Source organism: Barbus barbus (genome assembly GCF_936440315.1).
Source record: "Barbus barbus genome assembly, chromosome: 16".
NCBI lineage: Eukaryota > Metazoa > Chordata > Actinopteri > Cypriniformes > Cyprinidae > Barbus > Barbus barbus.
This window is the reverse complement of record NC_136744.1, coordinates 5313087-5325327: the sequence shown is the minus strand read 5'-3', so window position 1 is coordinate 5325327 and position 12241 is coordinate 5313087. Positions and strand designations below refer to the sequence as shown.

At 37.9% G+C, this 12241-nt stretch overlaps 1 protein-coding gene across 1 annotated transcript in view; it reads right to left on the bottom strand.

Moving 5' to 3' along the window:
- Positions 1–12241, bottom strand: part of LOC306882816 (calcium uptake protein 1, mitochondrial-like) — a 69130-nt gene that overhangs the window by 39362 nt on the left and 17527 nt on the right. Inside the window, exon 4 of the mRNA XM_079437729.1 lies at positions 4880–5042. Coding sequence (XP_079293855.1) covers positions 4880–5042 — 163 coding nt within the window. The remainder of the gene's footprint in view (positions 1–4879; positions 5043–12241) is intronic.

Below are 12241 nucleotides of genomic sequence, written 5' to 3'. Positions count from 1 at the left end.
TTTATGTAAATCAGATTAAGACAAAAATGTGTGATCTCATAACAGTGCATCATCCAATTTACTGTCCAAAATGACAAATGTATGATGCAGACTGGTCTGAAAATGCTGAACTGAAAGTGTAAAGGCAGTCACACATGCAAATACATACATTTGCAGCCATCAGCACCTCTATCAGTTATTCATGGACAGTGATCAAATCTCTTGCATCAGCTCTGCCTCTGGCTGAGAGTGACTGTGTCTTTCATTCTACCGTGATAATTAATTTACCAAGAAATTTCGCCCTCTTACACACACTCGCCAAGTTGGGCTTCACTGTGGCATCCCTTCTTTTAAAAGCCTCTGCTTAGTTTGCCATCGCTTTACACACAACAGCTGTTTTCCTGGCTCAGCTGTCATGGACTCCGGTATCATTTGAGAGTGGAATGGAGAACAGGGCCCAAGACGACCCAGGAGGGAGGTATTGTGCAAAATTCAAGCTTCAATCAAAATGCAAACGCCAAGATGTAGCCATTTGCATCCGATAATGTAAAGAATGTAAAAAGTCATATGAAGATAATATAATGAAATTATTAAATATAGACCATCTAACGCATTTCATTTGCCGGCCATCTTGGTAATGCCCAAGGGTACACGCTAAAAAATGCTGGGTTAAACACAACCCAGCGCTGGGTAAAATATGGATGAACCCAGCGATTGGGTTGTTTTTACCCAGCGGTTGAGTTACTGCCCAGAAGGCCGGGTTAAAGATTTAACCCAACTGGTTGAAAACAACCCAGCATGTGTTCTGTCCAATATTTACCCAGCACTGGGCTGTATTTAACCCAGCATTTTTTAGAGTGTACCTGTTTTCTAGGCCACACCTCTATCTGTCTGCTTGAATGGAGAAAACTATAGGCTAAGGTTACGTTTCAATAACTTAATTCGGGAAAAACACTTTAGATTAGGGAACACTATTCACTGTTAACTAGTTGTTTATTAGCAAGCATATTACTTGCATATTGGCTGTTTATTAGCACTTATAAAGCAAACGTTGTTGCCTTATTCTGCATGGCCATATTTTAGATCCCTTAATTCACCCCATACTTAAACTTAACAACTACCTTACTAACTATTAATAAGCAGCAAATTAGGAGTTTATTGAGAGAAAACTCTTCTCACGTAAAGGTTCAAATTCACTCAAAAATAGAAACGCATTGCTAAGATGGCGCCGCTGATGGAAGTTATTGTGCTTTGCTCTTCGGTGTTTGTACTGTTTTTCCTGTTTTTGTTTCTCAAATACAATCAGTTTTACCAGGGATGACCTGCTGAACATTCGGCAGAACACACCACAAAATCTTTTACCGGATTTTGATTTTTTTGGACGTTTTGCTGGACATTGTAGTTGGCGGAGCCGTAGCTCTGGTCAAACGCTACAGGAGGCGCAGACGGGGAAAGAGAGCCGGCGCGCTCGTGAAGCTTCGTCAGCGTGGATTTAGAACGCCACTGCCTAGCATCTATCTGGCGAATCTCCGCTCTCTACCCAACAAAACGGACGAACTCCTTCTGCTGTCCCGGACAAACAAGGATTTTTCATGGAAACCTGGCTAAACGGCGACATACCAGACAGCGCAATTTATCTGCCTAATTTCCAGCATTGTGACTGCAGTGGAGTCATTCTCCTGGGCACCACCATCTCTCAGGACCTGAAGTGGGATATTCATTGAATCCATCCTCTGAACTTCAATAACTGTCTGGTTCAGCTCAGCTACCAAATCTGACCTCAGAAGACTACGGAGGGTAGTCCGGACTGCTGAGCGAATCATTGGTACAACCCTCCCCACTCTCCAAGAACTGTACTTATCCAGAGTGAGCAAAAGGGCTGGTAAAATCACTCTGGGCCCCTCACATCCAGCACACTCCCTCTTTGAACTGTTACCGTCTGGTCGACGCTACAGAGCTCTGAGCACCAGAACGACCAGACACAGGAACAGTTTCTTCCCTCAGGCAATCCATCTCATGAACACTCAACAATAAACACAGAACACACAACTAATACATTATCCATTCACCACACTCCCTTATTTTATATTTATTTTCTCATTTCTAATTTGCACATACTTGACCTGTACATACATAGTTGTCTATATTATATATTGTGTTTTTGCTGCTTTGTACATTGTCTATTTGGATATTATTCTTTTATTATCTGTGTCCTGTCCTGTTGCTGTCTTTCTGTTGCACTGTGGAGCGTCTGTCAATACAACAAATTCCTTGTATGTGTAAACATACTTGGCCAATAAAGCTCATTTTGATTCTGATTCAAAAATGACAATTCTGTCATGAATTACTCGCCCTCATGTCATTCCAAACTCGAAAGACCTTCATTCATCTTCAGAACACAAATTAATATATTTTTGATGAAATCCAAGAGCTCTCAGACCCTCCATAGACAGCAAGGGTACTACCACAGTCAAAGTCCTGAAATGTAAATATTGTTATAATGTCATATATTTAGCTTCTTTAGCTCAGATTAGGCTAAAATACTGTATTTTTCCAGGTTGGCCTAGATAATGTGCATGCATGTCTCTTTTAAATGAAAGGTGGGACTTTCCTTTAGAGCACTTCCACTTGGATCTGAAAACCCAAAAATTTCATATTTTTTTCCCTCAAACAAAACGATTTGTGAAAATCCACGGAAAGCATATTATCCCACATTACTGACAAAGTATAGGCTACATTATCTGGCAACATGGCTTAAAATATAGCTTGTCTGGTTGAGCCACACAAAATTAGAAAAGAATCCAAGCTGGTAACTGATATTGAACATTGAGAGTAAAAATAGTTTTAGCTTTAGATGCTCGAATTTGCTTTTTTCAGATCCTCTTCTTCTCCCGTTTCTCACCACATATCAGATCACAGAGGCATTTATTTTCAATAAAAAAATAAGAAAATATACAAAAAGTAGAAACAAAGTGCGAAATGGGTATTTAATAGTACGGGTATGGGTATTTGATTAACGGTATTTATAAAGAGTGTAACTGAAACTGGATGTAATGTCATCATGTTGATTTGACAGGTGGTACATCGACCACATTTTTTATGTTTTTATATGGTTATAGCACAGAATACAACAGAATATGTATAAAAAAAAAAAAAAAAAAAAAAAAAAAAAAAAAAAAAAAAATGGCAACTTAGTTGTTTTTGGATTTTATGTTGTGGGCTGCTTTCCATTTCACTTTAAACATACACTCCCTTCCCTAAGCACTTCTCTTGAGAGGAGTCCCTGAGAAAGAAGTTTCTGCTGAAAGATCCTCAAACTGTCAAATTTGGAGTCAACTCATATGTATGCTTCAGGCAGCTCCATCTCCCAAAATTCAGCTTTGATTGTGACATCATAGATGACCTGCACTGAACCTGCACCCATTGGTAGTAAATAATAAATCAGATTCGTAGCGGATTCCTAGTGATTAAGGGCTTGGGCCACTCTGTTTCTGCAGTGGTGGGCACGAGAGCATGTTCGTGAGACATAGGCAGATCAGCAAAGTGAAGGGGCATAACAATTGTGGAACGTAGCCCTGGTTTGGCAGATCAGCTGGTAGATCTGGGTCAACACTGTGACAATGGTTTGAATTTCACACTACAGCGCCACCTGTCCGTGGAGTAGTTTTCAGTTTTCTTCACTGCTATGTTAGGATCATGGCAGGTTAAAAACCCATGATCAGCGCTTCAGCCCTCAGAGGAATGTTACAGACTTGGATTAGAGCAGAGGAAATGAGTGAGGAAGTCACGCCGCTCCAAAGCCAGTGGCTACCAGTGTATTTATGAGTGTGTCAAGCTTAGAGTTATTTACAGATACAGAAGGAAACTCAGCACGAAGAGACATGACAGATGTGTGATGTTTTTATACATGAGCAAGATAGGGTTGTGCACCATTCGGAATTCAATTGAATGCCTTTCAATCTCCTGAATTTGAAATGATGCAGAGAGCAGTTTGTAGAATTTTAATTGAATCAAGTAGAATTAAAACAAAACTAAATTATAAATATTTGTAACTGTTGTAAAATAAGTACATTTTTCACTAATTTGTCAATCATGGCTGTCATTTTTTAACTGTACTGAACCTGAGAAAATAGTATTTTTGAACATTAGTTTCACCTGAGGAAAAAAAAATCGATATATTAGAGAATAAATAGACAAAAGGGGCTTTCGCACTACGTAGTTCTAGGAACTAGCCAGCAAAACCAACTTCTCCCTCGGGCCGATTTCCTGGTTTTCATTCGCACTGGCAGCAGGAACTCTGAAGCGGCCGACATCGATGTCTTTTTGCGTGGCATTAATAAACGTCAACAACCGATGAATGGCGAACGCTGTGGTCAGAGCTGTTTTTGTTGTGTGTAGCGGGTTTTGTGATAACGGAGATGGAATGTAAACACAATTTTTTTGCAAGAGCAAAAGGTTGGGCTAAGAGACAAACATTTTTTATGACAACTTGCAGTGTTACATATCATCGACGCTGAGAAACGAACACAACAGGTAAATGCCGATATTGCTGTTTACATAGCTTTTTAAAAATGCTGGGTAGCCGGTGTTTCGCATGCATTTGGCCAATCAGCGTACACTTACGTCACTGATAGCTCCTATAGAACTGTTTTAGAGCCTACTCTGAAGTAGAAGCTAATTTATTCCACAATTAGTTCAGGTACCATGAAAAGGTTCCCATGCTGTGAAAGGCCCTATAGTCAGTCAAAATAATAATAATAACAATTTAGACTCTCAGCTGACTGCTGAATTTCTTTTCAATTCTGTAAATGCCTCTAACCGGTGATTCCAATTCAACATCCTCTCTGATGAGTCCAGTTAGAATAATCAATTCTGAATTTTGCCCAAGACTGAAACTCACTCTCTGGCTGTTTCTCATTGGGCGTGATGGAGCGCACGAAGTCCTGTGGTGTCATGTACACCTCCGCATCTCCGTGCTCATTGATGATCTTCAGGGTGGCAAAGTAGCGAAATATCTTGTCTGGGGTGGAGTAAGCTCTGATCCGGTTCTCATACTCCATCACCTGTATCACACACACACACAGAAACACACACTTACAGTCAATATCAGTGTTGGGAACTAGCTACCTAACTTTCTCTTTTATACTATAAAATCAACATTTTTACTAGTGTGACAGTTTACCCCTGTATAATGTCCTGTCTCACTCATATAACATTATAATGAGTCATTTTGTGTAAATGAACAGATACATTATAATTATATGGCTTTTATAAATATTTTACAAAATTATTTAAAGTTTACAACCATTTACCTTCATAATTTGACATTACGAAACATTTACAATGAGGAAAATAATTCTGATCTAGACTTGATTTTGAAAAGTGAATGTTTAATAACAAATCAGGTGGTTTCAGAAAAAGTGTTAAAAAAAGAGATTTTTGATGTGAGGATATTAGAAATAAAAAGTCTGCTATGCGTTAAAGTGTACTGGGACTTACAGTCAGAAGTACCTGAAGCTTTATTGTGAGTTGGGTCGAGGTTTGAGGTTCTGAATATACGTGTAGTAGGCCTACTAAAAATACCAAAGGCAAGTCAGTGCACTCTGTGTCCATCCTGCGGCTATTTTCGGAGTAGGTAATAGTCGTTCGTTAGTGGAAAAGAAGCTGTGAAGTAGTAATACATTATTGAAATCTGCAACCTATATAGCACTTTGTGATCAACTTTATCTTATATAAGGCTGCACTGAATAAATAATATAATAAAGCATGCTAGATAGACATAGCCTGCCAAGGCTGGTCATTTACATAACTAAATCTAACCCTCTGATCATTAGAATAACCTGTCATTACGGCAGTCATATCAGCAACAATTGCAAAACAGCAGCCAATTTTGTTTTGAGTTATGAATCAAGAGCAGCCTAAAAGTTATTAATAGCCTGAGGCGACATGTTATATATGAACTGAAAAATCATGCATTGCAGGTTGGCTATGAAAGCAAAACTCTGTAGAATTTATCTCGTGCATGAAAATGTCCAGTTTGTGTATCTGAAATATTTAGACAATCACTGTCAATTACATCATGTGATCATGTGAGACAGACAAACTTAACTGAATGGATCGCAAAGAACTTGTGTTCAATTATATGACTGAATTATATTTATGATGTCTATTAAATGATTTTTAGGCCTCAATAATGTAATATTTGAAATTATCTTAAATCAGGGGCATTTATTCATCATATCATGCCATTAAAATGTTTAACTGATAGACAACCATTAATTGAGACAATTTAATTTTGAAATTAGAGCCATAACTGCAGTTTGCATCTCTTATTGTGATGAATGTGCCTGTATTTTTGAACAAAGATCATCAAAATGAGCAGCAATAGAGGTCAGTTTCATCATTCTCATTCAGCCTTTGATGATGCTTCCTTTTCCACTATCTAGCTGTCTTTTGCAAATGCCCATTTTAGCTACTGTAGGCTAATTAATGCAATTTTGCATGTTTGCAAGCCGCTATTAGACAACAGAAGTGATTGTAACTGCAAGATGAAGTGATGATAATTTGGAGTTTAGGATACTGCCTGAATGCCTGCAGTAAGTGATGCTTGTAATGTGTACTTGTCAATCAAACCCTGAAATTCCTGAGGTCGCTATTTTTTATTTTTAGTTTATACTTGCGTCAGAAGAACAAACTTGGTCACTGCATTGGGCCTCACCATTATTTCAGGATTAAAAATCTAAATCATACTTTCTTGTTGTTGCCTTGCAAGCACTGATACTTCCTTCAGGAAATGCTGGTCACACTTTATTTTAAGGTCCAATTCTCACCATTAACAAACCATTAACTATGACTTTTATTTCAATAAACTCCTAATTTGCTGCTTATTAATCATTAGTAAGGTACTTGTTAAGTTTAGGTATTGGGTAGGATTAGGGATGTAGAATAAGATCATGCGGAATGAGTGCTTTATAAGTACTAATAAACAGCCAATGCTAGTATGTTAAATACAGGTGCAAGCAGCAATTACGGGGCCAAGCACTACAGAAGCAAGCATCAGACCAACTACAGAAATTAGTAATTGAAGCCATTTTAGGACGTTTTAGGTCAAAACGGCTGAAAGATCATAAATAAACCTCTAGTAATATGATTTATTGGCTTATCACGTTTGATCAATGGGTGGCGCTGTTATCAAATCAATGTGGTGTGTTCTGTGTGAGCTGACAATGGCACACACAAAGTTTGGTGTCAATATGCCAATGCATTGCAGATATACAGCTTCAAGTGTCATTTTGGCTGCATGCCTCAAATTCGTTGCTAAGGTACGCAAAAACGGTTTTGTCTATCGATACAAAATCCATAACTTTTGGTCAGCATAGTCTGAAGATGATATGATTCGATTTTTGTGAAAATCGGACCAACGGTTTAGGAGGAGTTTGAAAAAGTAGGTTTTTAAAGAAAATCAAAATGGCGGACAGGAAGTTTGGCTGACTATAGCAACGTTGGTATCACTGTTCTCAGCATAACCCTGTCTCAAAACTTTTTGAGTACTTTCAGGTCATGGTCTCGATGGTGCATACAAAGTTTCGTAATAGTACACCAGTGCATTCGAAAAATAAAACATTTTCTATCATAATACTCCATTGTAGTCAATGACAATTTCATGTTTTGTTCAATTATAGCGCCACCAAAAGGCAAAATCCCACCATTTGTTTTATGTGTCCTTAGAGTGTGCCCATACATATGTGTGTCAAATTTGGTGAAAATATCTCATTTTGTTTTGGAGTTATAGACATTTTTATATACGAGAATAGAAAAAATGAGAGATGGTCGACTTTGTTTGCATTTTTGTGCCACTTACTATCAAAATTTCGCAATTGGGCATTAGCAAAGAGCCGGCATGCTATGTTTCCGAATTTGCCAATCGGAGTAACGTTTCTAAGATATTGGCAAATGTTTTCTAAGCACTAAAATGCAACGTTGCGCAAACCATAAGGCAAAACCTGGCCAGTTTGGTACCGCTGGACTCGGCAAGGATTCAGGAGTCTATAAAGGTGACCCCCATGAAAATAAGTCGACCATATTTGATTTTACCACTAGGTGACACTGGATCGAAACTTCTCACGCTCCTCCAGGGCATTGTGCTAATGAACCATACCAAGTTTCGTAACAATATGTCAATTCGAGAACAGTTTGACTAATCGACTTGAATTCCATATCTTTTTTCCAGCATGGTCTGTAGATGATCTAAGCCAATTTTGGTGAAAATTGGACTAACCGTCTAGGACAAGTTAGAAAAAGTAGGGTTTAAGAACAATTGAAAATATCGAAAAAAAACTAAACCTTACAATTTTTGCATTTTGGAATCCATTTGACTTTTCTTTTTGCGGCTTACGCTTCAAAAGTTATTAGCATAAACATGAGTGAAACTTTGGACAAGTGGTGGCGCTAGAGAGTTTGAGATAGAGACTCTGAATTTGCTGTGGTTAGTATTGACACTATCCTCTATAAGTGTGCCAAATTTCACAACTTTCCCGAAAGTGGTTCTATGGGCTGCCATAAACGCAATGGCAGAAGAAGAAGAATCCTAACAGATACAATAGGTACCTAAGCACCTGTGGTGCTTGGCCCATAATAATAAGTATGCTAATAAGCAACTAGTTAATAGTGAGAACTGGTCCCTATGCTGAAGTGTTACCGAAATACTATATATAGTTTGTCTTGTAACGAGATGGTGATACAAACATGGTTTTGAAATAGGTCATGATTACATGAATTGGCATTTACAGAGAGTTAAATTTCATATCATACAATAAACACTCTTCCAGCGCATGAGCATGTGCTATGTCAAAAAGTAAAATCTGCAAACTGATCCAGGCATTGAAGCAGGCGGCTCAAATGTCTCTAAAATAATAATAGGAAAATATTATGCATGCTGCCTGTCTGTTTAATGAGAGCAAAGGTGCACAACTTGCACACGGGCCGCTCTTTACATCACTAACTGCCATCTGTATGACATCATTCATACAGAAAGAGGCTTGTGTGTGTGGGGGGATGGGGTTTGGGGTGCATGTGTCACGGCTCCGGCTCCGTTTTAGATGGAAACGTTATGTTTCATAGAAACAGACAGGTTGGCATCTAACTGGCACCCACAGTGGGCTGGCAGTGATGCCAGATGACATTGGCACACCAATGAGGGGAACAGAGAAAAGCACGCAAAGGCAAAGACACCAAAGCAAGGACATGCTTAGCAGCATACTTCACACACACGCTCACGCAAAAGGCACTTTCTTTGATCTTTTGAGTTTGCTGTGCTATAAAAACACTGGCCTTTTCAAACCCGGAACTAATCGAGTCGTTTGTGTCAGGCTGGGGAGAAAGGTATTGTAATAATGTAAATTATGTGAAAAATAATGTGATTTTCGAACCACCAAGCATGAGAGCATGTTCTAGTGCACCCCCAAAACAAAATCAAGACTTTGTAAAAGAGCATAATAGGACCCCTTTAATATTACAAAAAAGATTATTATTTGTACAATAACTTATAAATGCTGTTATTCATTTCATATGTAAAAAGGAGAGGTACAGCAGGGGAGAAAATGTTTATGTAATACTCCAACTGTGTTTTTGTTACAGTGTAGGCTATTTAATCAATTTAATTTATAGTTACAAAAATCCTGAGGTCCTCTACACACTTACTAAAGTTTAAACCTCAAGTGTATCATTTATGCACCAAATGGAACTGCAACAATAGTTTTCAAATGGACTTTTATTACTAATATCCCATCTAACAGATGGCCCTGAATCTGGAACCACTGTAGCTGTGACTCCAGCAGGCCAGATGCTCAAAAAATATATAGAATAATAATTAATTGTAATGTTTTAGTATCACAGAGACACTATGTTTACACTTTTCAGGGGAATCGCCTATGAATGGTTTACTGATTGTGGTCTCTGAATATCTGAATAAAAACATTATAGCCATTAAAATGTTAGCATAATGTGAAACAATTGGCAAAGTTGTTCCTGCATGAATTAATTAATAGTCCGTTATTATTTTTCCATTGGCTGTTAATGAAGCCATAGTACGAATTGTATTTAGGTCAAAGGAAAAAAAAAAAAAAATTACAGAAAATATCAATAAAGCTAAAATTTAAAGTACATCTCAAACAAAGCGTCACACTTCAGAAGACTTCAAATCTGACCCAAATGTGACGAGGCATCCATTATCAGTAAAAAAAAAAAAAACTATAGGAACCAGGATTAAATGGATCGATACTCATTCTGAAAGAAATTGTTCTTCTTTTAAACTAATTCAAACAGTTTTGAGTGAGATGTGTTTTCGGTCATGCGGACAGGACAGGGATGCGATGGAATGACTTAAACTCATCAGAAAGTATTTGCTTATTTGTTTCTTCTTATAATATTCCAATTATGCTTTAAGAAGATTACCAGTACGACACTTCAAAAATAACTCTTTTTGAAAAACGACAGATAATTCTGGAAACATACCAAAACACAACACAAAATACACAGTGGGACTAAATCATGAAACATGTATAGATTTAATTATTTAGAATAGAATATCCATGGCATGTGGTGATGCCCATTTCGGATCATTTTGGATTAGGTAGTTATTCTATGAACATTATATTTGCTATTTTTAGTAGCTCCCCAAATACGGTTACAACTGTATGTCATAAGGTTATAGCACTGAGTCTCCAAATGTTACACAGAAATTGGTTCTGTTTGTGTTTCATGAATGAGCCCTATTGGTTGAAGACGTGGCCTGGAGGGCAGTGCTTGTGTAAACAGAGACAGCCATCTAATGTACCCCCACTGCATGATGAATGGCCTCATCCATCAAAGGCAGAGCCCCACCATCCTACAGCGAATCAACTTCACTCTTAATGTGCTGCTGGTTTGATGTATGCTGTTTATTTTAATACTGCATCCATATTTCAGAGAATACCTACATTCCCTCCCTGTTTCTCAGCTTATGATGAAATGTGACGATTAGGTTCTAAACAAAAAGGTCTGAACCACTGCCATCCGCTGCAGCATCTTGCTATTTTAGGACACAAAATATTTTTAGTAGCAAAAATAAATCATCCTGATAAATTCTGTCCTTTTTTAAAGAACGCATACACAAAAACAACCACAAGACATCTCCTAAGTAACCATGTCCAGAAATTCAATCAGTGAACAAGCATCATCCACAAAGATATGTAAAAGCCAAAGCCAATTATGGTGATAAACAGGCTCGGCCTACACAGCGCTTTACGCCGTACAGCACACTTAAAATAAACAACATGAATCTACAAAATGTTTAGCAAACACAAATAACAGCGGCACTACTGGACAGACACTTCTTACTGTTCGAGGGGGAATTCCTCTTTGACTGTGACAGCGTCCTACAGTAGACCTTCTGTTTCGAGGAAATATGTTCTACACTCAAAAGCTAAATTTTATTGCACTTCTATTGATAGTTTTCAAGTGATGTCACACCCACATGGAGGGCAAAACGAAGCTTTGCTCCACTGACCGACAGTTATTTTTACGCAGTTTGCATTAAGTAATAATGTAGTAAAACGCAGATATTAAAAGGCAAAATTCAGTAAACACCTTATTGATGATGTATATTTTGTACAAGCAAGCAGATGAAGCCAGAATATAAACACAACGTGCAAAGTTTCACGTTAAGTGGTTTCCCATAGAAAAAAAACACTGAACCATTACGCGAATTGCGTTCATATTCCGGTCTCATCTGCTTGTCTATGTAAACAATGCATCATTAACTATAGAGATTACTGAATTTGATATTTTAATATTACCGTTTTAAGGCACTTTAAGTGTTTTTACAATGTTTGGTCGCACTGTTTAATGATTGAAATATTGCCGCGGGTGCTTAAAAAGGATTGCAAATGGCCAAAACTTGCATTTTGTTAACATACCTTTGTTTTATTCTTTTGAGAGGTGATCTAAATATTTGAGGCTGTGAAACAGATGGAAAATTGACGGGCTTGCCCTGCAGTTCTATGGATGTTTTGCCCTCCAAGTCTTCGAGCCGGTCACTAGGGTTGGGTATCGTTTGGGGTTTTTTCGATACCGTTGCCAAACCGATACTTTTAAAACGATATCGGTGCCTGAACCGATACTTATAAAAACATTATTAAAAAAATTAACAATTAATCATTGGATTGGCCATTAGCACTAAAAACACGATGTGTTTTTAATTCGTACTAGGGCGCCCTCGCACAAA